Source organism: Carex rostrata, chromosome 17, assembly GCF_964058835.1.
Source record: "Carex rostrata chromosome 17, lpCarRost1.2, whole genome shotgun sequence".
NCBI lineage: Eukaryota > Viridiplantae > Streptophyta > Magnoliopsida > Poales > Cyperaceae > Carex > Carex rostrata.
The window spans coordinates 6197789-6225033 of record NC_135934.1 but is presented as its reverse complement, the minus strand read 5'-3'; the positions used below and the strand labels follow the sequence as shown (position 1 = coordinate 6225033).

Genomic DNA, 27245 nt, shown 5'->3' with positions numbered 1-27245 from the left:
TAATGTAGGAATTTCGGGTAGGTTAAAGTGCAACAATTCGATTCAGTTCATCAATTTGTTCACTATCCGAATGCCAGAATCTATGTATAAAACTAATTCCAAGATTAAAATAGAGTTTACCACTAGACGCGCAGCAGAAACTTCAAGTCCTAGCAGTAATCTTCTTTGGTTCGTACACCTTATGTCGAATCCACGCAACAACAACCGCAGTCACGTCTCTATCAGTATCCACACGAACAGGTTGACGAACAACTGCAAGTCGAAGTGCTAGCGTCAACTTGCAGTCCCCTTCTTGTCTGTCTGCTTTCCTTTATGGTTTCTAACTCAGTGCGAAATCAGACAGATCTGAGTTTCGGTTTTCATCCAATAAAACCGAAAATCCTAATCTCCTATTTTCTGTCTCTTTTTATTCTGATTGTTTTCTTATCCAAGAATATATATTCTATTTTCGGTTTTCTGTCTATTTCATTTCTTTCCGAAATTAGAACAAATTAGAGAGAGAAAGAGTCATATTCCGAAAATAGAGAGAGAGAAATCTGTTTTTTAGTCAGTCCCGAAATCTGAACAGTTCAATGTATATATAATACATTACATCTATTCAGATAAACTCTTTCAGTTCGCACCAGTTCAGATATATCTATCCAATTAGATCAAATCAGATAATATCAAAAAAACAGATTATTTCGGGCCCATAATTGATACAGCCCAAAAAGACTTAATCCATGCTTAAATATTAATTAAGGCCTAAAATATTCTAACTTGTTAGTACATATCTAACATATAAGGCTGGAAAGAAGGCTTGCAGTATACTATATTGGGTAATGATTTTGCTAATCCGGAATAAAATCGTCTAGATTTGATTTTATTTATTATACAATATATGCTCATTCTCTTTTTCTTTCTTATTTGCTAAACGCAAACATATAAAATTTAGGGAAAATTTCCTGTGTGCCCATTCAAAATTTGAAAATAGCCAATATCCCCATAAATACATCATAATATCTAATATCCTCATACAAAATTGACTTTCTTTCTTCTATCCCCTTTCAACCATTTTATCTTTTATTTAATTAATTTAAAAATTGTATTGACCAATATATCCTTTTATTACAATGGAGTCGTCCATTAAATTTCTCACCATGATTAAATAAGAACTAAAACAGGAAATGCTTGTCTTCCTTCTTTCCTATGCCACAGGCTCTTTACCGATTTTTTTATTTATAACCAAAAAAAAATATAAATTTAAAAAACTAACCCAACTGCCTGTTAATTTCCAAATCTACCCAAACCGGAAATTTTTTTTCCGGAATCCGGAATAATTTTTTCCGGATTTAGAATTTTTTTTTTTTCCTAAATCCAGAATAATTTTTTCCGGAATTACGATTTTTTTTTTTTTTAGGAAATTTTTTTTTTCATTTTTCAGTTTTTATTTATAATTTATTTATTTATTGTATTGAAGTATTACAAATATTTAATATATTTTAAAAAAAATAGATGGAATACTATATAATTTGATTTATTCGAACGACTGCTACAAATAATCCGGATCAACATTTTTCATGCCGAATTTTTTACGGCCGTAAGAAAAAATAATATAATATAATATATGTATATATAATATAATATAATATATGTATATATATGTATATATAATATAAGAGGAGGGTTCCAATGCCTCATTTTTTTCATACCTCATCATACCTCATATTTTATATTTTCGTTTTCAAAGTCCAAATTGTCGATCCGAACCGTTCAATAAAATATTTATACTAAAATATGCATGGAGATGAAATTTTATATTTTTTAGATTTTTTTTGCTATTTTAAAATATTTATACTATGCACATTTTAAAATATACATATAATATAATATATGTATATGTATATATAATATAATATATTTTTTAAGATGGGTAGAAAATCACTGTTTTATGAACGGTTCAAAAACAGTGATTTTGTACCTATCTTAAAAAATAGCAAAAAAAAATCCAAAAAATATAAAATTTCATCTCCATGCATATTTTAGTATAAATATTTTATTGAACGGTTCGGATCGATAATTTGGACTTTGAAAACGAAAATATAAAATATGAGTTATTATGAGGTATGAAAAAAATGAGGCATTGAAACCCTCCTCTTATATTATATATACATATACATATACATATACATATACATATACATATACATATACATATACATATACATATACATATACATATACATATACATATACATATACATATACATATACATATACATATACATATACATATACATATACATATACATATACATATACATATACATATACATATACATATACATATACATATACATATACATATACATATACATATATTAGAGATGGGCTATGGTGCATTACAATGCATAGGCCATGGTGTGCATTGAACCATAAATCACCGATTCAAAATCCAAATGACCGATCCAAACCGTTCATCTTGTTCTCCATATTAATATGTGCTTGGAGACCAAATTTTATATTTTTTGGAATTTTTTTTACTATTTATTAAGCCACTTTGAAAATCGCTGATCCAACGGTGACTGTTTGGAACAGTAAAATCAGAAGCCACCGTTGGATCAACGATTTTCAAAGTGGCTTAATAAATAGTAAAAAAATTCCAAAAAATATAAAATTTGGTCTCCAAGCACATATTAATATGGAGAACAAGATGAACGGTTTGGATCGGTCATTTGGACTTTGAATCGGTGATTTATGATCCAATGCACACCATGGCCTATGCATTGCAATTCACCATAGCCCATCTCCATATATTATATTATATTATTTTTTCTTACGGCCGTAAAAAATCCGGCATGAAAAATGTTGATCCGGATTATTTGTAGCAGTCATTCGAATAAATCAAATTATATAGTATTCCATCTATTTTTTAAAAAATATATTAAATATTTGTAATACTTCAATACAATAAATAAATAAATTATAAATAAAAAATGAAAAACAAATTTCCTAAAAAAAAATTCGGAAAAAAAAAATTTCCTAAAAAAAAAAAAATCCTAATTCAGGAAAAAATTATTCCGGATTTAGGAAAAAAAAATCCTAAATCCGGAAAAAAATATTCCGGATTTAGGATCCAATTTCCGGAAAACAAATTTCCAAAAATTGGTATTGAAACCGGAAAAAAAATTTCCGATTTGGGTAGATTTGGAAATTAACAGGCAGTTGGGTTAGTTTTTTAAATTTATATTTTTTTTTTGTTATAAATAAAAAAATCGGGACTCTTTAGCTACTCTGCCGATCGTGTCTATTTTGATTTTTAACAATAAAGGATCAATAATTCATTTCTTAATCTTTCAAATTCAAAATTAAATATTAGTGCATACGGCTGAAAGCTACAGCACAAATATGTAACAGAAAGGCAAATTGAAGGCATGAGCTTCGAAAAGTACTGCTCAACTTTCTGATCAATTGTTAACTGTCTCGAACCTGCTCTACCATTTGCAAAGATTGACAAATTGCTTAGTATGATTTGAGGTTGGCCGAATCCTGTCATGGGAATAAACGATGGAGTACTATTGAAGTTAGGGGCTGCCTTGCATGATTTCGCTCAAAGTGGATCTGGTTACCAACAGTGTTGTAAAATGCGGCCGCATATACGTTTGCGGTTGAATTCCGCATAAAAAATTATTATGCGGTCCCAATATGCAGAACCACTAATTCAAACCCATTAACTAAATTCAAATCTGAAAATTTTCAAACCCATTATCTAGGTTCGGACCTTGAAATAACCTTCAGATCCATTATTTGAGTCCGAATAGGCAGGTAAGCAATACAGTGTCCCCCTCCTCTTCTTTTATAGGAGCTTGAGTGCTAGAAAGTAATTGTTTGATGATTGTGGGACTTATGAGCCGGTGCAGTATATTACATACCGGTTCCGAAGGCAACGGGAGCAGTAAATGGCACAGGGAATTCACGTGCAGCTCCAGTATATACATGTGCAGCCCATTTGTGGGCTATTGGCCCAAAAGAATAAAAGGCAAATTAATAAGATATTGGCTCCCGAATATTACATGTGCAGTCATTTTTATAGAACAAATAATGTATGATGGTAGGACCTAATATTTAAATATAGATAATCTAATAAAATTTTAATAAATGAGAAATTTTACTTATTTATTAATAAACTTCTAATATATTTGATATATTTAATATAGATGACTCAAATATTTAATATATTTTATATAAATGATTTAAATATTTAATTTTTAATGAAAAAATCCGCATATATTAGTCCGCATAAAAATCCGCATATGCGGCCATATACCGTATATGCGGCCGTATACCGCATATGCGGTATGCAGTGACCTTCCGCATACCGCATTTTACAACACTGGTTACCAACTCATCTAATCCGTTGGAACACAACACAAAATCCAAATTGTCTGTATCTGTATCTTCACCACCCACCATGCTACTCTTCATGAGCTCGGTTATGAACAGTACCATGCAAAGCTTCGAGCTCCTTAGACAAATCAGTCATGCCATTACATTCTTCAATGCCTCTTGAACCAAAATTGTGCTAGCACTGCTATCGAACTCAGTTGAAGAACTAAAGGTGCTACTTGAGGTAGCCTCATTGTTGCCGTAGTTAGAGGATGTGTAAGATTAATCTGGAATCATAGATGGGTCTGCCGCATTAGAAAGAAGAAAGATGAACAGTTTTCTGTTTTTGCTCTTATTTAATTATTGTGAGCAATTTAATGGACACCTCCATTTTAATGAAATGATGTATTGGTCAATATAATTTTTAAATTAATTAAATAAAAGATAAAATGGTTGAAAGGGGATAGAAGAAAGAAAGTTATAAGTTTGTATGAGAATATTGGATATTATGATGTATTCATGGGGATATTGGCTATTTCCAAATTTTGAATGGGCACACAGGAAATTTTCCCTTTTTTTAATTATATTAAATATTGAATTGGCAAAAACACCCCTCCCTATTCGTCCATACTCTCTCTCTCCAGCTAAGCTTTCCCATCCTCGCTTCTCTCCCTAGAAAAATCTCAAGCTCAACTCAAACAAGCATCTAAAAGAAACACAAAAGACACAATGCAAGTTCAACTCAAATATAAAACCCCTAAACCTTAAGTTGTTGCAGTTGCAACAAGCCTCTTCCTGACCTCTTCAATGATGCTCAATTTGATTCCTACACCTTTGGGGAGAGATATCCATGGCTTGGTACCCTTGCCAATGGTGAACACGTTTCCCATATGAGTTGAAAACTCATGTCCAGTAGTATCCTGGACGTGGATGGTCTCAAAGCTTCCCTTATGATTCTCATGGTTTTTTATGACACCACCCGATCCGTGTTGTGCCTGCCGGTCACCATCATGACATTACCAACATCAAACTTGTCATAGTCTTAATCTAAGTCGTCTGCTACAAAATCATATAATTAAATACTAAATTATTATTTCTGGAGCATATTGCGTGTGAGAGAGCATGTTTGCTCTGACTTTTATGGCCGAATCAACCCCAGTCAAATGAGGTTCCAATATGACATTCTTGGGTAAAGTTTCGATTGAAACCAAGGCAAACCATCTCCATACCAATATGATATATTTTTTATAATCTAAATAAGATAGAGATGTAAATGTAAACTGCAAGAATCTGAAACCTCAAAAGTCAAAATTCAATGAATTAAATGTCAGGATGCAACAACGAAGAAAGATGCTAAGATGACTATCTGGATCAAAGAAAATCTGATCCCCATCCAAGTTCCCAATTTCTGAGGCCACAAGAACGGCCGTAAAAAGGAACTCCATGTAGTAGAATTTCTCTCCTTCCATCTTCTACAAAATCGCTCGTTCCATTCTTCAGATCCGAGCTTTATACTTAGTTGTAGGTCTACAGGAGCCACACTACATGAGTAGTCCAAGTAGCATGGACAACGTCCAAAGAGGGACTAGAGGAGACTACAAATTGAAAGAGAAAGCCCTTCATCAAAATTGGGAACGAACAAAGTGCAAGAGGAAAAATGAAATTAGAAGGGTATATTTGTCAATTTAAAGTTTCAAATAATTAAATAAAAGATTAAATAAAGAAAAGGGGATAGAAGGAAAAAAATTCAAGTTTTTATAGGGATATTTGATATTACAGTGTTATAATGAAGAAATTGGCTATTTTAGAATTTTGTATGGGCACACTAGAAATTTTCTCAAAAATATAATAACCAGCACTGTTCTCTTCGCATCCGATTTGTCCCTTACATATTATCTGAGCCTAGGACGATTCAATTCTTTCACAACCTTGAAGCACTCCTGACTTCCCAATATATAAATGCTTGTCATTTATTTGTGGCTATCTTGTGGGACTAAAGTACCTCAACAATATCCGGATTCAAGACCTTTTCTTTTTTTCTTTTGCTTTTTTTTTTCCCTTGACGGGATGCTTTATGAACAATATCATGATTCTTGGAGGCATAAGCCAGTACATCAACAAAAAATGATTCATTGAAAAATTGACACAAATGTATCATGATTTATTTTTTTGCGTCAACTTTTTTTTGGAGACAGTACATCAATGAAACTTAAGTTATAAATAAAAATATTATATTTAGATATTATTTATCATGAGAATTTACATTTGTAATTTATTTTTAATTATTTGGATTATATTTGTATTTGTATTGTATCTGATACATATCCGTATTCGTTTAATATCCAATCCGTATCCGTATCTGGGACTATCTGTATCCGTATTCAAAAAATTATAACGGATAAGGATACGGTTTAATCACTATCTGATTCATATCTGACCTTTTACACTCCTGACAAGATGGCATTGTGGTTAAGGCAGGAGATGTGTAAACCAAGAGGTACTGTTAGGAGAAATGAGATCCAAGCCGGTGAGCGAGAGATGCAACATATTTAAAAAAAGACGAAGAAATGGGTGGGGGCAGTGCCGGCTCTGACCCAGGGCAACCAGGGCAATGGCCCTGGGCCCCAAACTCCAAAAGGGCCCCGAAAATAAATAAAAAATTTGTATGTATTAAAATTGCAAAACAGAAGATCAATTATATCTGTGATAGGTTGCTATTAAAATCTCTGATTGATATCCGTGAATGGTTGTATTAAAATCTGATTGATATCCGTGATTCAATCATTCCTTTTTTTTGTTTTTTCATTTCACTGTTGGTCAAAGTTTCTTTATTTTGAAACTTTCAATATATTCTTCAACAATATTGCTCACTAAATTATACGAAAGCATATATGCCAAGAAATTAATTGAGGTTATACCAAGAAACAATCAACACTATTGTTCAACAATCAACGATGACACATCCAACATGATTCTAGAAACCTAGAAAATTGTCAACGTGATTCCAGAAACCTAGAAAATTGTCAGCGAGCGCGGCAACGGCTCGGCCTCTATATTGGACTGCTCTACCTCATTGCCTAGGTTTTATCGTTCTATTACTTTGTTTTATTTTTTAATTTAAAATAATGTTTCCTAGAAAATATGCATTAGGTAGCGAAAAAAGAAATAGAAAAGGATGTTTTGGTTGCTTATAGAGTTTTACTAACTGTACCTATTACGGTGGCATCTGCAGAAAGGAGTTTTTCAAAATTAAAGTTGATAAAATCTTATTTACGAACAACTATGATTCAAGATAGGTTGAATGGATTAATAATATTAAGTGTTGAAAAAAAAATGTTGAAAACTATTGATATTCAACATATAATTGATGATTTTGCTTCTAAAAATGCAAGGAGGGGTCATTTCAGATAAGATGTGGTTTATATGTGCTTTTTGTGTAGGTACAAAATACAACGAAGGTTTTAGAATTGGTTTATCAATAAGGGGTAAGGAGCAAAAAACAAGTAGCAAGAAGCATGATATGGGTATGTTAATCATTGACTCGTTGTATGTGTTTTATTTTGAAGGGTATTGGCTTTATGTCCCTTATATTTTGTATGATCTATTGATATATCAATAAAAAAAATTATTTATATTAAGACCACAAATTTTTCTCTCGCCCCGGGTCCCGAAATCTTCAGGACCGGCCCTGGGTGGGGGTATCTGTTTCGTTTCTTTAAGCAAGATATTAACGACAAATTTGGATTTTAGATTTCTCTAAAAGAGAAAACAATTAATATAATTTGTTAGATACATATACTTGATACATTAACTATTTACACTTACATTACGTGGTATGAGTACTTACATATATACTTAATATTAGTACTTTCAAACATTATTTGATGCCATAAGAAAAAAAAAAAGAGCCTATTGATAATATCTTTTAGATAAAACACTTGATACATAAACTATTAACATTTGCATTACGAGGATCTGCTCTTTAATTGATTTCTAAAACTAAATTTATTTAACATTTAAATAAATTAAAACAACATTTGTACCTTGTTCCAAATTCGAGTTGGAATTGAAGTCTGACTCGTCTCGGAGAACCAGACGTCTGATGCCTCTCTAGGTTATCCACTAGGAACAACCTGAGAGTTAGTATTTCTTTTGTCAGAAATACTAACCAACAAGATTCGCAAAAGTACTATTCATAGAAGGCGTAAAAACACTATTCACGAATTTTGAAAAAACTGATGCACGACAATGCACAAAAATAGAAAACTACAACTTTCGCAAAAACACTATTCACGACTCCCGCAAAAACACTATTCATAACTCGCAAGAATATACGTGGATTATGTATACCTTTCTTTTCTAACCAAATCACTATTTGAGAGAAAAAAACACAAAAGAGGACTTTCAGATCGATCGGATTCTGATTATCAAACTCGAATCAAATTAATTTCTCTCACCCTACATGCTTATTTATAACAATGTAGGGCGGTTTCAAAATGACCAAAAAGCCCCTCTAAGGTCAGTTCTAGGGTATTTACCAAAATGCCCTTGAGTCCATAATTCATTTGATTAGTTTGGGATTTTGAATTAAATTCTAAATTTAATTTAGGCCCAAATTCAAATGGGATTTAAGTCCAAAATACTAATTCATAATTAATATTTATAATCCATTTAATATCTATATAATTGTTCTGAACAATTATATTTCTTGCGACTGTTGTTGCGGTAACTTTTATACAACGTTTCGTACACGCTTATAAGTTTAATATGTTTTAAGCTCGTCATCTTTATAATATTTATATTAATTATATCATTTATAATTAATTATAAACATCTTATTATTAATTATAACAATTTATAATTAACCATAAGATTCTCTGATTACTTTCTTTTTCGGTGTGACCCGATAGAATCTGTGTTATATTGGTAAATAGAATTAAAACTGTTTTTACTTCTACAAATCATAAGCGGCACCTGACAGAATGCATTATGACCATCCAATTACACAGATGATCTTGTACAGTACAAGATCACGATCCAGTAAACTATTTACTCGTGTTAATTATTTCGTTCCATAGTATCAGATCAGTTTTAAGGTACGTGTGTATCTTCCTTGCAAACTTAATATTTTCTCGATCTTAAGCAGATTATCAAATATGATTAGCTCTTATAATCAAACCGCATGCAGATAACCCTACTTAATCAAGAGGCTTAGTGATACTATCACTCATATAGTAATACGAGGGACAATAGTAGCTTTGGTGAACATCTCCCCTTCGCACAAGTCATGTATACTGAAATGTCACCGTTATAGCTACTTTTTACGGATAGCGTTATACAATATTTATGAATACACACTTCTCATATAGGAAAGACGAATACCTCATACTTTAGAACTTAACACTGAATGAAAACAACAATGACACGAACACAATTCCATTTAACATTTCATTTAGGGTCTGTTAAATACCATGTTCTGTAACATGTATCTATGAAATTAAAATGACATCTCTTTGTCTATGGTCTGTAAAATTTAACCATCATTTAATTCACATACTAACCTTTTAACGGTCAATTAGTGTTCCTGCTAATTACCACGGTTAGAGACTATTAAGAGTATTTATCATCTATATTATGGAGTTCTACAATTTCAAGTCCTTAACTCGAAATTATTCATAAATGCGATAATACTCAAGAAACAAAATGATATCTTTATTAATCATTCAATTCATGAACAAAATATATATAATACAATTATCCTATGATTGACTTCTAGATTATTACACTAACAAATACCTGGTAAAAATTTCAGTTTCTTTCTAGATCCTTTATAAAAAAAAAAGATTTATTTGTTGTTTCCCAGATTGCCTTTACCGTGCTATATATCTTCTATATGGTTCGTGTCCATTGACTAGTCGGGTTACGGTTTAGTTTTCATAGCCATTTAATGAGAAGTGCCTCGTTCTAAATTGCATCTATGATATCCATTCCCCCATTTTGTGTTAGTGCACACACTGTCTCCCAGTTGACCAAGCAATTTATGCCTCGACATGTCTCGTTACCTTTTCCATAAAAAACCTCTCCTCATCTTATCTAAATGCTTAAATACTCCCTTGGAGATTGATAGGATGAAAATCAATGCTAATAATATTTATAACCCTAATTTCTACTCTACTGTCGATTCACAAGCGTATAAATCTATCGTATAGTATAGATTGGGGTGTCGACCCGCAAGGATGATGTATTAAGAGATCTAAGATGTAAACTAAGGTCTAGGTTATTGGTTCCTTTAGGTTGGTTGATTGGTTATTGGTTGCTCGGTTGTAATGTTGAATTACAACAGAGGAGTAGTAGTAGTAGTAGGTTAAGTGTTTAGAAGATGGACTTCTAGGGAATTAGACATTCTATCATTCAAACTCGTTTAATATAGGTTCTGGTTGTCATAACAATTGGGCACGGTCTATCACCAATCGCATGCTACTGCTAATACCTGTCAGTTTGTAAAGTTACTCAGTAGCATGCGGCTCTGTCACCATCTGCACACGTTCTGGGTAAACCGTACAAAGTCTAGTTTCAACTCCATCGAAATCGCACACGGTTTGATCAGAACCGCACATGCCCTGTACTGGTATCAATGCGATTTGAGAGCTGCTAACCATATTCTAGCATTGACTACCTTGCCGATCTAACCAACACCCTAACTGAATAAGCCCCTATCGGTGTACTTAGTTCAGTTGCATGAAGATTTATGATAAGTCCTAACTACCAATATTTCACAATACCAATAATCGGGATTACTCCACTATTAGTTATAGAATGCGATATTCACCTGCTAAACCATATCCTAATAGGTTTCATTACTGCAATTCAAATACAAGCGGCCACCTTGTCAGCATGTTCTACTTGTATCTAAGGTACTTATATTCTTCGGATATTGGTTAACCCCCCAATTAAAGGTATGAAGGGATTAAACTTATAAGAACATAGGGCATAGAGATCTCAGTAAGAATTCAGATCATAGTGCAAGATAATATAAATGAACAACTAGATTAAACTTATAAGAATTCAATATTATATGTCTTCACTCTAGAATAGGGTTGCTTAGCCGCTCATGGTGGATTCAACAACAAAAGAAACAAAGTACATAAAGAAAAAGAGCAATAAAGAGAGATGGAGGGAGAACATCTATGCTGCCTTTTATCTCATGCACACCATCTTTACGCCTTGTTCCTTCCTCCTCTTTTAGTAGATACTTTGCTATTCCTTATTGATTTCTCCTCTACATACCCTTTTCAAAATTTACTTTGTACAAAATGGCTGACACCTTTCTCTCTGGTGTAGAAGTTGAGGAATTCCTTTGCCACTACAAAGGATTTTGTCATAGATCTTCCTTTGACGAATGCCGTATGATTAGGTGCAATGAGGCTATCGAGCATCGGTGCAAGTCTATTCGTAAATAATTTGGTGATGACATTTACTATTGAATTGATTACACTGATTGGCCTATAGTCCATTAGCCTTGTTAGGTTCGGTTTCTTCAGAATTAGCGTGATTGCAGCCTTGTTGAGAGGGGCTAGGTTGGTGCCATGTTCCTGGAAGGCCCTTATGACAGATATATACAATTATGACTCTTTCACTGCGTCAATCAAAACGTTTTCTGTCCATATATTTTGCCCCCAAGTTTTGACAATGATGTATAATTCAATCAGCAATTTCGACCAACTAACTAAAGAGAAGTAAAAAAAAGGGAGAAACAACAAAGCAAATCTTAGCTGTCGTTGCCTCTTTTTTCTCCTCCACACCTCTCCATTTCATTCCTTTCACCTCTGACATAATGATACTTTCTTATCTCTCATCTCTATCTCCTCGTGCAGAGAAAAGAATAAGAGAGATGGGAGGGAACTGAGCCGAGCGGAGCTGAGAGTGCGGTTTGTTCGAAGCTCAAAACATAGAGCCTTTACTCTATTATCGAAGTGCTACAGTGAGTAAATTTAGTCGTCAAAGTGCGGCAGATATCGGATGAAAGCAGATCCGGTCATGGAGAGATGAATAAAGATGTAATAGAGTGTTTCAGAGGGTAAATAAGTAAAATTAGTTTATTATAGTAGTTATGTGATTTTATGAGAAAAAATGAGTTTAGATCTAGAAAGAATGATCATTTGACTCATTGTAATTCGTATTTTATCAATAAAGTTGTCAGTAGACATTTAAAACCACTAACCTTCACCTACTAACATTAAAAAAATAATAAATCAATCAGCAATTCAAGGATTGAACCACCGAGACAGAAAGTATGATTAATTTTCACATTGAATAACAAGTGCCACTGCCATAAGTAGTACAATGTATTTCTCTGCACAATGCATTGCCATGAATCGAAGAACATAGTACCTATCATACTAAAAGTAAATTAAAATTACAAAATTAAAAGAAAAAAAATCGCCTCGAGTATCTCAACTAACGAAATTAAAAAGACAACAAGAATAGTGAAGTGAATTGGAAAGCAAAAGTACAAAACATTTTTCTCAATAAATGATAAACTGTACAACAGTCGCGCAATCGTACAGATGTACTATCATATAATTTCCTCGAGTACTCTATATTCTATATGTAGTATGTACATCTCCCTAGCGAACATAAAAATAGTTGTAATTGAACAACAAAATGTTGGTACCTTATCCGCTTGTAATAGGTGTCGTAGAGCTGCTCTTCCAACTATCAGTCATAGTATCAGGAGAAAAATTTGTTTCACCCTTTAACAGATACGTTTCTTCCTTTATCATATTTTCTTTAACCATTTTATCTCCATTATAATCTCCTTTTTCAATCACTCTCAGTGTCTCCAAAACCTCCTTTATAGACGGTCTCATTTCCCTTTCAGGTTGCAAGCATCGAAATGCCAGCTCAGCAACCAAAGAAATCATGCGCCGCACCTGCCAGTTTGAACTGAATCCGAGAGCCGGGTCCACCAACTCGTCCAGCTGACACCTCTGTATTTTTTTTAACGCCATATTAGCAAGGTTGATTTCATCTCTGCTCCTGCTCAAATCTACAGCCTGTTTTGATGAAATCAATTCCATCAAAACAACCCCAAAACTGTACACGTCGCTCTTGTCAGTAAGATGGTAGCATTGGCGGTACACAGGGTCAACGTACCCAGGTGTACCCTGAGGAACCGTCGAAACATGGGTCACATCCAATGGAAACAAACGCGACAAACCAAAATCGCCAACCTTGACATGGAAATCACCATCTAGTAATATATTAGTTGTCTTGACATCTCGATGAATTATCGGTGGTTCAACTGCATGTAAATAAGCAAGAGCATTTGCTGTCTCAATTGCAATTGACAGGCGAACTGGCCAGGTTAATGCATTCTCAATAGAGCGGGGCCCGTGGAGGTGGTCGGCGACAGTGCCATTGGCGACAAACTCGAAGACAAGAAGCAGCTCCCGGCTGGAGCGTGCAGTGCTGCCATAGAGGGTAACTAGATTCGAGTGGTGGAGACCGGAGAGAATTCTGACTTCGTTCATAAATTGCTCAGTGCTTTTGTAGCTGTTCTTGTAAAGGCGCTTTACTGCGACTGTGCGTCCATCCTTCAGTATCCCTAGAAAATATTCCAATGTTAATTGTTAATTATCGCTTAACAACCCCATTATTATCCAAAAATGCTTTCTTTTAGAAAGAATATATCATCAGTGCTCCAATAGAATTCAAGGCCCTAAGTAGGTATATCAAACTTAGCTAGATCAGACTAAAAACAGAGATATTTTTCGAGTAAAGCTAGGGTGTGACATGCTCACCAAGAAAGTTTGGTGAGCATAACTCCAAAAGTATATCGGATCGATGTCAAATGTCGAATCCAAACCGTTGAAATCCATGTACTTCATGAGTGATGCTTATACATGCAAAATTTTGAAAGTTTCGAGTTTATTTGCTACACGGTCAAGTGGTCAAAGAAATGAACATTTTATTATAAGTTATTTTATATATTCAATTTTTATTATTTCTTTGACCACTTGACCGTATAGTAAATAAACTCGAAACATTCAAAATTTTTCATGTATATGCATCACTCATGAATTACATGGATTTCAACGGTTTGGATTCGACATTTAACATGGATCCGATATACTTTTGGAGTTATGCTCATCAAACTTTCTTGGTGAGCATGTCACACCCTAGCTTTACTCATATTTTTCTCCAAAATAATAATTTTATATTAAAAAAGTTGAGAAAAGATTTTGAAAAAAATAATAATAAATGAGAACAATGCTGAATAAAAAAGCCAAAACATTTGCCTTACATTTTTTGAATAGGTAAAACATTTACCTTACATTACAAGTGATAGTATGTACCTTTATATACAATGCCAAAACCTCCATCACCGAGCTCTTTTGATTCGCTAAATCCTTCAGTTGCCTCCCGAAGTTCCTCGTAAGAGAATATCTGAGTGTATTCTGACCCAACCATCTCTGGGTCATGAAAGTATTGATCAGAAACTTCTCTTTGTACCAGAAGCTTTGACGATGATAAGATCAATCTCAGTTTCTTTCGCTTGTAGAGTAGAAGTAATAAAACGCAAATTGCAAGCACAGATGCTGATCCCACAACGCATCCTGAAGGATAATCGAAATAAAGTGAGAAACATATCAAAGGGTAATAAAATGTGTAAAATTTGAACATTCCGTAAGCTAGATAAAGTTGACTTTCCAAGTAGGTTTATCAAAGTTTCCAAGGCAACCATATTAAATTTTCTTTATCCCAATTGAGAATCACAAAGTATGAATTTGCCTCCAAAAGAAATGGAGGATAAAATATTATTGAAACCATGCTAAAATTAGTAAATTGATCAGTTTGGATGGGTTCAAGACCAAATCCTATTCTAAATTAGTTATTTAAACTATATATTTCAGAATATTATTGAAGCACTGCTTGAAAGAGATATCTCAACTCTTCTTCTAAATGGAAAAAGTTTCATAATAATTCATATATAAAATGTAAAGATAACACAACTCGTACGTTTACATTACTGTAAAACTAAAAGAGAAGTGATACTTGCCTATTATGACTCTCGTTCGCAAGTGATTTTCTGCAATATGGATAAAGAAAGAAATGTCACAGATGAAACATCAATTTTGATAGACTTCTTACTTTCTTTCACCTGACTAAAAAGTGAATAACATTTAGAAGTACAACAACTAAAAAATTACAATACAGTTTACTAGCAAAGAATGAAAAATAAAATAACCAAATAGAATGTGAGCAGAGTTATTGACCTTTACACTGTTGATCACAAGCGTGTCCCAATGTGTTGTTAGCATCGCCCTCATGCTCTGGTAAAATTTGATTTGATAATTAGCTGATATCTGGGAAATAAATCGATGTCATAATTGAATGACAATGTCAACTCAATGGACCGAAAGGAATCATGACGTGAACCATCTGTCAATGCACTACTATCATCATCCCAATTGTCGAATATTTCATATTATAATCCTTTCTGAAAATTTTGGGTGGTGATTTTATCAAATTAAGAGAGTCGCCCGTCATGGAAGCAATAAAGGACATCAGTACTAGAAGTAAAATGTTATTCAATTCTTGTGCTAAACATTGAGTTAGGCATCAAGTAAAAAGCTTCTGATTTGATTTTAGAAGGGAACAGAATAATCATAGTAGGAATAATCGGCCGATACCGATCCGAATCGGCCGATACGGATCGGTATCGGCCGTTGCCGATCCGATTTTGGCCCGATTTCCTCGGTGTGCGATTTTCAGCCAAAAACTGGTTCAAATTGGCCGAATCAAGCGACTTTTCGTCGATTCTTCTACTGTGGAGCGATTATTGACGTTGATTCTCACGATTTGGAGCGAATTTTCACAAAAAAAAACGAAGTGCTACGAGCCTACGACTTCAAATTGGATTTGGGGATGAAATATGCAATTTTGACTGGGTCAAAAGCTAATTGGAGAAGAAGGATTATTTCACGATCCCATTGTCAGAATGAAAAGGCCCACTTGTCTGGTTTAACAAGGGAGAACTTGAGTGGGGCTATTCAGTCAGAGTGTTAAAGAGAAGTTGGGGTCCGCTGGCAGTGGCACTGATTGGGGTTCACTGTTCATCATTTTTTTTTCTTTTTTCTTTTTTCTTTTCAGTTTTAGTGTTGGGAGATGTAGGGATTATTTTCATCAATTGGATTTGGGCCATTAATGATACCTATTTATGTATTCAATAAAGAAATTCCTAAATCTGATTTTGTTTTTTTAGCTTAATGTCTATTACTATTTATGTATTCAATAATGATATCTATTTATTTATTATATTGTATTAATGGATTATTTGATTGTAATTATTTATCTAAACATAAATTATTGACAAATTAAATTTTTCATCAATTTTTTCCTAATTTTTAGTGTAAAACAAGCTTCTAATCAAAAAGTCCGATTTTCCGATTCGAATCGGCTGATACCGGCCGATACCCCGATCCTGTATCGGTATCGGCCGGGACCGATCCCGATCCCGATACCGATTTTTCCTACTATGAGAATAATCAACTAGAAGTAAAAAGCTTCTGATTTGATTTTCACGTGAAAGTAAGACCGGGAAACTTTGAAAGGGAAATTAGAAAACAAAAGGTTAGCTATTATTCTAATACTTTTGAACAGTCATAGGCTTAAAGTTTAATTAATCAGTCGAAGTCTTTGTATCTCTTGTCTCTATTAGATCTATTAAGTCAAGACCCCATTAATTATGCCAAAGGGGAAAGAAAAATGTACAAAATAGAACTGTCCGTAATTTACAAAAATATTAAAAAAAATTAATAGGATAAATTGATTAAATATGAAAGCTACTAACCTTTACCACCATTACGGTTGAGAACCTCTGTTGAGTTTGCAAAGCAATCGGGCTGTGCTACATGATCACTTGGATAGCTAGCTGATAACAGAGAAAGCCGTGGGTTTTCATGATTGAATAAGAAAATGTACTCAAAAGATAGGGGATCGGATATATCTGGCACCCTCCAACAATTTGGTGGAGTTTTATGATCTTCATCAATAAATGGCGAGTAGCTGAGGCTGTAATCCGTTCCAAATATCTTGGGTGGTGATTGTATCTGATTAAGACCGTCACATCTCACAGAAGAAAGGCTAGTCTTCAATTGCTCATGCATCTCATAGTGAAAGTCATTGACAGGATCAGTAGAAAAATTAAAATAAAGATTACCACAACCAGATTTACTCAACGAACTACTAAGATAAGGATCTTGAACTGTAATGGTGCTGTTGACATATGAGATGCTTTCCAATGGTAATAATTTAGAAAACCAATAGAGAAAGGGCATATTATTGTCACATCCAATCAGTAACTTACCAAGACAATCAGGATCCATTGTAATATCTGATTGGATGTAGAAAGGAGGCATAATTGGGATAGAAGGTTTACATGGAAGTTTCTCTGTACATGAGTTGGAGAAGCAGGGAAGGAAGAAAATGAAAAAAAGACAAGCCAGTACTGAAGTGGCCATTAAAAATGGAACCAACTGAGATATTAAGTTATAGCTATGTCTAAACTATGGAAAAGATATCGATACAGACGCGCTATTCTTTCAACCTCTTATATAATTTTTCATGGATTGGCGTTAGCACAGTTTCCTTCGTTTTGGGGAATTAGCTGACCTTGACTGGGATATTGAAAGATAAGCAGTTAGACCCTACAATTTTGAAAAATGTCACCAAGAAGGTAGTTTAGTTTCTAAACTATATACATCTCTTTTCTTTCACTACCCAAAGATTGAGTGCTTGACTACTGTACCCAAAGCATGACCATGGTTTTGAAACTCGGAATCGGAATCGGAATTTTGACTATGGAATCGGAATCTGATGAATCAGCTGGAATCGGAAGAATCAGATCGATAACTCGGATTTTTTTGGCAGAAGCTTGTTTTGTAACCAAGAAGTAAGAAATAATTAATAAGGAAATAATTAATAAGGAAATAATTTGTAAAAAGACTATGTTAAGACAAAATATTACACTCAAAATATCTACTAATTACATAATGTAATACAAGCATTACAAATAAAATATACTTTTTAAACATAGTTACGTGTATTTAAACATTTTATCATTGTTATCAATTATGTAATTTTTTTTTGTGCAATCAATTCATGATTTATGTAGTCAGCTCATGGTTATAAATAGATACAATGAATTATCTATCGGTGAAAAGCTCCATCAATTTCTTTTCTTTCAGTCGCTTTTTTTTTAAATGCACTTATCAACCACCAAAATTTGGAACGTATAGTAATTCGCCGGTGGTTTTTGGTTTCACTCATTATCTATTGGATATTATTCTCATTTTATTGAGTAAGCATTTAAAAATAATTGAAAAAATTGTTGACTTGGCCGGACTCGTCCAGACTCGGCCAGACTCTGGTTGACTCAGGTAGACTCGGGCTGACTCGACTTGAAAATTGGATGACTCGGATGAAACTCGGACCGAACACAGCCGATCGAGTTTCCAAACCATGAGCATGACCGATAATTCATTAGAAAATAATAACAACAACATAAGGCCCCCAATTTCAATTCAGAAGGGAATATTTCCCAAAGATAGAATAACTTGTAGACTGGTAGGTAACTTTGGCATAAATGTAGAAAAAGGTAAGCTATAATCTTTTTCCTGGGACTTTTGGTTTGCTGTGAAAAATTCCATGTTATTGTAAACATAATTATTCTTTGGGCTTAAAAGTTAAAAGATAGTTGACTTAGTAAAATTCTCTTGTCGTCAAGTACAAGTCTTCCACTAATTATTCTATCTTTACATCACCTCCATCCTACCATTGACTGTGAAGTAAACTCAGAAAATATAACAAGAAAATAAACCAATTTATGACAGTTCAGATCTGTCTGAAATCACCAATGACCTTTTTACGGTTCGAGAGGACAATTGTGAAAGATGGTTAGACCAGAATAAAAATTAAAACACACTGAATTAAGCAACAGGTGGTTGAAATAAAAGAGAAAATAATGGCTATACAAATATCTCATTTCATTATCCCGGTGACCTCATAGTAATCTCAGTGTTATATGCAGCTTGAAATTGACTTGTCGTAAATAAAAGAAATACCACTAAATTACTCCATGGAGGAAGCTACCTATATGCCCCTATTATATTTTAAAACCAACAACAAACACTACAAAGTATCTTTAAGTAAATTTCAGAGGAACATGAGGGCAGTTCTTTAGTCTTTTGGAAAGACTTGGAAGATTTTTGCTTGTAGACTGGGCAGAGAAAGGAAAATGATATTAGACGAAGACATCACTATAATAATGAGTATTCTTGAGGTTAATATATAGTTGACTTAGTCAAAGTCTTCTCTTGTCAGTATCTGAAAATGACCACCTCATTTATTTTCCAAGGATCAGTTCTTCCAAAGTTCCAATACAATTACTTAACATCTAAGAGTCTGTCCTACCATGGACTGACTTGTTGACTAGGTAGCTATACAACCACCTACAACAATCAAACATGATCTAAATACGAATATATGGGCTTAAATACAAATATATACATATTTGAAACATAAAAGGATGCTTTCTGAAGGGAGAGTGCTATACTGAGCTCATTTTTTCAGATTTTGAGAGCTCATAGATTTTTTTTTTTTTTCAAAATGTCAAATTTACCCTTCCATCATGTTTCGCTCCCCTATAATGAAATAAAAGTATCCTAATCCATCAATTAGAATTATGTTTCCACATCTCTCTTCTAGTTTCCTCACACTGGGTGTACCAGCAGCTCCAACGGGTCCAAGCTCGAATTGATACCAGTAGTGTGACCAGCTCCAACTGGTAACAGCAGCATTAGTAGCTCAAATCTCGGAGTGGTATTAGGATAAGGTCAAAGTACCAGCAGCTAAAATCAGCAACTCTAAATTTGTATCAGGATCATGTCCCAGTATCAGGTACCAGCAACTCAGAATGATACCAGGATCTTGTATCAGCAGCTGCAATGTCTCAAACGCACAAATTAAAACCCCTAACGAGTAGCCAGCAAGATTTAATCCAGAATGTTCACTGTTCTCAAGCGATTGGCAAAGTACCTGTTATTTCTCTCCCGCCACCCAAACTGTATCCCATAAACTTATCATTTCCCCTTGCAAACTGCTCCTATGCTCCCACCATATTGACCGAAGTTAGTCAATATCTGCAAAGGGAAATTGATGGCAAACTGTGCCATAACCTTTGCCATATATATATTTTTTTTTGGAAACGAACAGTGTCAAATGAGATTGTCTTGGTCTTCCAAGCAATTATTGTCACACGGACACTGGCGGATCTAAGTGTCTACTCCTAAATGAACATAATGTCTACTTTTGGATTTAATTCACAGCTCAGTAGATTTCTAATTCACAAGTTAACGACAAAAAAAATATTACCCTTACCCGTGTTTTCAGATACAATATAGATTGAATAAACTGATAGAAGGGTGCCATTGACACCCCTATTTGCTATAACTCCAAAAATCTTTACACACACGCACACCCACACCCCATAACCACGTACAAAATATCGGATGTTTACGTACACTCTTACAGATTTAATATTTGTCATTTCTTATATTAATAAATTAATTTACACAATGATTTCTATTTGGTAAGCCATATGTGTGTTGTTGTATTTTTGGAGGAAGGTCCGTGATCCTATAGTATTTTTCTTCTTTGTTCTAATAGCATTACCTGAGAGTGTTCTTTATAAAAAAAAAAAAAATAGTATTGATAACATTTTACCGGGCATGCACTGCATATAATAAACTAATATTGATTTCTAATAGGACCGTTTGGATTTTATTTAAAACAAATTTAGCAAGGTCCTTTTATGGGACGAAATGATAAGAAAAAAACTATATATTCAGAATGATAGGGGATGTGATCAATATAACTAACACAATTCTATGCGTGTTGTAAAAAAGAGTAGGCGAAATTGGGTCTAATAACCAGTCTCTACCCATAAAAAATTGTATTACTAGAAATGTGGTCATTTTTATTAATATCCTTAAAAAAAACTTAATTTTAAAAATAACCCTATATTGAATTTTTTATTAAAAATGCCCCAACCGCCAGGCACACGGGCGGCCCAAAACACAAGCGGACCGCCCGTCCCACGAGCAGGTCACAACACTAGCGGACCGCCCGTGGGACGAGCGGTTCTCTATTTTTTTTTTTTAGAGATCTTAGTATTTTTATTTGAATAATTTTGTGAAAAAAAAAAGTTTTCTTATTTAGAGTGTATGCCAAAAAATAAAATATTTGATATATTTACGAAGTGATGTCGTAAATTTTTGTTTTGATTTTTTTATTTTTATTTTTTTGGTGAATTTTGATTTTATTTGTTAGTTGGATATCATAAGTCTAAATATAACACTAATTAAGGACTTGGCCTTTATTCTGGTTTTTATAATATATGTATAATATATACATATATACATATACATATACACATACACATATACACATACACATATACATATACATATATACATAAACATATATACATATACATATACATATACACATACACATATACATATACAAAACTACATATATACACATACTATTTTAGTAGCTCTAAACTGCTATTTTGAATAAAGGCCGAGTCCTTAATTAATGTTATATTTAGACTTGTAATATTCAACTGACAAATAATATTAGTATACATATACACATATACATATACGCATACACTTTTACTTTGGTCCATACTATAATTATAATTTGATATTGGTTAGTAACAAGGAAAGGTAGAAGATTACAATTCATGCAACATATATATATACAAAGCCTTTTGTACATGCAATCTCATGTGATAAAACATAACATATACTCCTCGGGATCCAATACAATATTTGTATAAAAGTTATATCCTTACCACTTAGTAACCACATGATCAAGCTTTAGCCTAAAATTCGGCTCAAATTGCCAAAATGCTTGGTTATGATCTAGTTTTGACCAAAATTTCATACAAACTAAGGCGTATTAGATCCAACATATCAAAAAAAGAGTATGCATGTGATCCATGACATGATGTCTCTTGGTTAAAGATCTCCAACATATTGCATCTCCAAATGACATTCATCAACATATATGTGCATACATAATAAAGAATAAAAATTCTCAGTTAAAATTTTCGTTCAAAATTATAAGAAAATATTTATACATAAAATTAATTGAATATGTATAACTTTTATACGAACCACTGAAAATCAATTTCGTAAAAAAAAATTTATTGCATATTATATGAATTTACGACATCATTTTTATTTTTTGCCATACACTCTAAACAAGAAAACTTATTCTTCACAAAATTATTTAAATCAAAATACTAAGATCTCTAAAAAAAAAAAAAAACGGTCGGAGTAGTTTTGAAAAAAAATGGTACAAAATGGCATTTTTAAAATTAAGTTTTTGGTTAAGGGTATTAATAAAAATGGCCGTGATTTTGGTATGCATATAAATTTTAAGGAATCAAATCAATATTTTAGTTCTTTAAAATATACTTCAAATCAACTCTTGTTTTATTTTTTGACATACACTCTAAACAAAAAAAATTTCTTCACAAAATTATTTAAATCAAAATATTAAGATCTTAAAAAAAAAAAAAAAAAAAAACCACGGGCGATCCACTAGTGGTATGGAGCGCCCCAGCCACGGGCGGTTTGGTTGGATTTTTGGGCCACCCGTAGGCCTGGCGGTCGGGGTAATTTGACAAAAAACGGTACAAAATAGTATTTTTAAAAGTAAGTTTTTTGTTAAGGGTATTAATAAAAATGGCCGCTAGAAATGTTCCCATCAATTATTCGATATAAAACTGACATTTGAGAAATTTCATAAATGACTACTGTACTCCCTTCTCGTTCCCCTTTGTGTCTCATATTTCCTTTGGTCTTCTCTGTAACATCTTTGCATATAAGAACTATATTTAAGATAATATAATTTCTTTCCAGTCATGATCTGCCTTGTGCTATCTTAACAAAAATATAAGAATGTTGTAAATATTAAAGGGAGTCAGTCACTTTTGTGTTTACAACCTTTGTAATATATTCAAAATTTAAATTTAAATTTGAATTCAGATCGTTCTTTATAAATTAGTACCATTTTTAAAACAATTTCTTATATTTTCAATTTATTCAAATTGGTTCGAATATGTTTGGATTAGTTTAGAGAATCGATACCCACCAATTTTGGACTTGGTCTTGAACTCGCAATTAAGAAACTCAGATCTAAGATTATTAGAAGTTTAAAACGAAGGGCTGAAATCGGTTGTCAAAAAATGGAAGGCTCAGATTTTCTCGAATTATAGAGAGCACATGGTATTGATTAGATTTCTAACCAGATTCATCGGCGCAAAAAGTTGAATAAAATAAGAAATTCATTTTCAATAATAGTGAATAGTTGGATTCAATACACATGACAACATTTGAGAAAAATGATCACTTATACATCACAATATTTAAGAAAAACGATCACTTAGCTTAGTGCCAAATAATTGTGTTCGCATTCGTCAATATGAAGAGCGTGAAACAGTTGAGCAATTGAAAATAAGATATCAGAGAAAATTAAACCATTATTCTCCAATAATAATAATTTGATTTTATCTTATTCTTTACTTCAAAACCCAACCTTGCATAGAAAAATAAAGTAAACAGACATTTGAATTCCACCAAGCTTAATGAAGATAAGATATTGGAAAAAACTAAACTCCTAGCAATATTATCATATACTCGAACGAGTTTAGTTTCCTACAACTCTTACATTCACTGCTAGACTTTATTAATTAGTATATTTATCAACGTTTAGATATCTGTATGGTTCTTATTTATAGATGCCCTGGTCCTAAAATTAAAAAAAATGTGATATGTTACTCTTTCAGTGAAGATCAAAAGTACCAAAGGCAAAAGAAACATGATTACATGAAATCTCTATTTGGATAAAAAAATTGTGATATGTTACTTTTTCGGTAAAAATCAAAAGTATATCTATGAACTGACTGAATAAAAGAAATTCCACATATTTTATGTGGCAAATTAAAAGTATAACCTAAACTTCATTTTTTTAGTATTATTTTTTAATAATGCTACACATAAAATAGATTGGCTGGGCTATTAACCACTGTTATTAAAACTGGACCGGACCGGGCGGGTGGACCCGAAAAAACCGGAACCGCAACCCAATCCGGTTCGGTTCTAATAAAAGACCGAGTGAGTGTATGGACCGGAAAAAAAATTAAAAACTCGGACAGTTTTCTCTGTGAACCGTGAATCAACCCAAAACCAAAACCGGTTCTCATTAATTTGAACCATCAGCAGCTCCTTTTTACCTTTTACTTTTACAGAAAAAGCCGAAAAGGTAAAAGCAACTGACAGGTTATTTTGTGGACGAACTCTATACTACCTTATGTGTTATACATGTGCATGTGGGTTTTTTTTTTAAATAATTGTGTCTGACAAAGCTTTACATTTTAATTATCTTACCCTTTTAATATTAAGGAGAAATAACATTATGGTTCGTCATAAAATATATTTTAAATGTGTTTTTCTTTAAATAACTATGCGTTATTCATTTGATTATCTTAATATTTTAGCATTAAAATAATGTTATGCATAGTTCTATACAAAAAATTAAGGAGAAAAACAATATAAGCTTCACATTTTGATTATCAAGTGGCAATTTGTTCAATCTTAGAATTGCAACTTTTAGCCTTTCAGCCTTGTTGCTAGTTAATTTTATTAACGATTAGAAAAAATAAATTTTGATTTCATGTATTAGTACGAGGACATACATTTTTATCTCCTGCACTTAGCTAAAATTAATCAAAGATTAATACTTTTATTTGGATTATAACCTCTATTATAAATTCTGTGTTATACAAAAATCAGCAGTTGAACCGGTTGATCCACCGGTTCGACCAGTAGATCATTGACTCAAAGTATTACCGAATCGATGTCCGGTCCAGTTCTAATAACATTGCTATTAACTCTTTTAGGCCCTGTTCGGCACACTGGGTTTCAATGGGAACTGATGGGATTTTGAATTAATTTCCAACTCTTTTCCGGAGCACGTTCGGAGATCATGTTTTGTCCCATCTTTTTCCCATCCTTTTTCCCAACAAGTTCCTACGCCTGTGCAATTTTATGGGAAAAAAAAAATGAGCTCCGACTGAATAATTTTTTTCCCATTCTTCTCTCTCCGCTCCTCTCTCCACGTGGGACGCCTGTCTTCTCCCTTCTCTCTCTTCACCAAAATCAACGATACAAGCTGTTAAAGAAGTATATATATAGACGTTTTCTTTACTCAATAGATATTGTGGGACTAACCCGTTGTTCAGATCCGGACCTAGTTTCGAATCTAGTCGCTTTAAACTCCTTTCACAAGGTGAGATTGAGGTCTTCAAGCACGCCACGTTAGCCTCTGTTTTTTTAATATAAATTTGAATTTTTCCAAGTAGAACCTTTAAATTCATAAATATTATATTTATAATATATTATATAAAGTTGAACCTTTAAATTTGAATTTTTTTATTTATTTATAAATATTATCTCATTTTAGCAATAAAATAATAATTTTATTAGTAAAGTTTCTTCTATTTCATATTATTATGTAATCAATACTATTTAATTGTATTGTTATAATTTTATTAATAAAAATAATTGATAAGTATTTTAATTGATTTAATTCAATTTAATTAATAATTATTTTATTCATATCAAGTATTTTAGGAAGAAAATATGATTTCCTACAACTATTTTCACGGTACAACCGAACAGAACGCTATACCATTCAAAAACAATAATTAATAAAAAATCATTTATAACTAAACTAAATTAAAACAAATAAATATACATATTTTAAATAAATAAAGATTTCCCACAATTAATCCCATGATACAAACGAACACTCATTTTCTCATATTCCCATAATCAATCCCGTGCATTCCGTACCCGTGGGTTCCCACTTTTTCAAAAGTGAATTCCTATTCCCATTTCTATTCCCGTTCCGTAATCCCATGACATCCGAACACGCCCTTAATGTATTTTGCAACATAAGACTTTGCTGTGTGGCCTCTTGTTATTTACATTGGTTTGGCCCGGTCTCCTTGGGCCCTTGACAGAAGAATGTTTTTAGAAACCATAAAGAGAAAAGAATTTACTAAACCAATATGATTCCTAGCACATGCTAAATTAGTTATTCTAACTTAGGCCGGCTTAAGTTATTCATAATTAAGGTCTAAAATTAAATTATAGTTTAGTCTATTTCTTGTTTGATTAAAATTTATAGCTTAAGAAGTAGAACTAACCCCTGTTATGTTTCTAGAGGTAAAAAATTATAAACATTTGCAAACTAAATAAAATAAAATTACCAAGCGATTCAATATATATATAAAGAAATGAAGTTAAAATTCGATTTTTTATATGTTAGTATCTCCCTGATTAATATTACACACCAACAATAGAAATTAAAAAAAAAAATAGACAAACTTTTTTTATTAATTTAAAAAAGAACATAATTTTACAAGAGGATGGATCAAGTTACAACAAGCATTTTCTACATTTTTAAAGTTCAAATCGTCGATCCAAACCGTTAGATGTGATCTCTACAATAAAATGTGCTTGGAGACTAAATTTTACATTTTTTGAATTTTTTTACTATTTATTAAGATGGGTACAAAAACTAGTCAAATTCATACCATTGAATTTTGTACCCATCTTAATAAATAGTGTGGTTAATTGTTAATTGTTAATTTTGTAACCATCTTAACAAAAACTAATCAATCCACTAGTTTGGTTAATTGTGTGGCCTTTAGTTATCTGGGTCATATAGTTGAC

General features: G+C 32.7%; 2 protein-coding genes across 3 annotated transcripts in view; both read right to left on the bottom strand.

Moving 5' to 3' along the window:
- Positions 1–27245, bottom strand: part of LOC144568038 (uncharacterized) — a 45945-nt gene that overhangs the window by 9262 nt on the left and 9438 nt on the right. The window contains exon 2 of the mRNA XM_078318256.1: positions 17978–18140. The gene's annotated coding sequence lies outside the window, so the exon portion shown is untranslated. The remainder of the gene's footprint in view (positions 1–17977; positions 18141–27245) is intronic.
- Positions 12804–17931, bottom strand: LOC144568034 (LEAF RUST 10 DISEASE-RESISTANCE LOCUS RECEPTOR-LIKE PROTEIN KINASE-like 1.1). Of its 2 annotated transcripts, XM_078318252.1 has the most exons (5): positions 17222–17931; positions 15645–15701; positions 15428–15457; positions 14724–14984; positions 12804–13972 (listed from the first exon to the last, which is right to left on the bottom strand). In XM_078318252.1, the coding sequence occupies exons 1-5, from the start codon at positions 17889–17891 to the stop codon at positions 13041–13043; spliced, it is 1950 nt and encodes a 649-aa protein (XP_078174378.1). In that variant the 5' UTR covers positions 17892–17931; the 3' UTR covers positions 12804–13040. The 2 variants fall into 2 exon arrangements, with proteins under 2 accessions (XP_078174378.1, XP_078174379.1); XM_078318253.1 differs by lacking the exons at positions 15428–15457; positions 15645–15701 and having other exon boundaries at positions 17222–17929.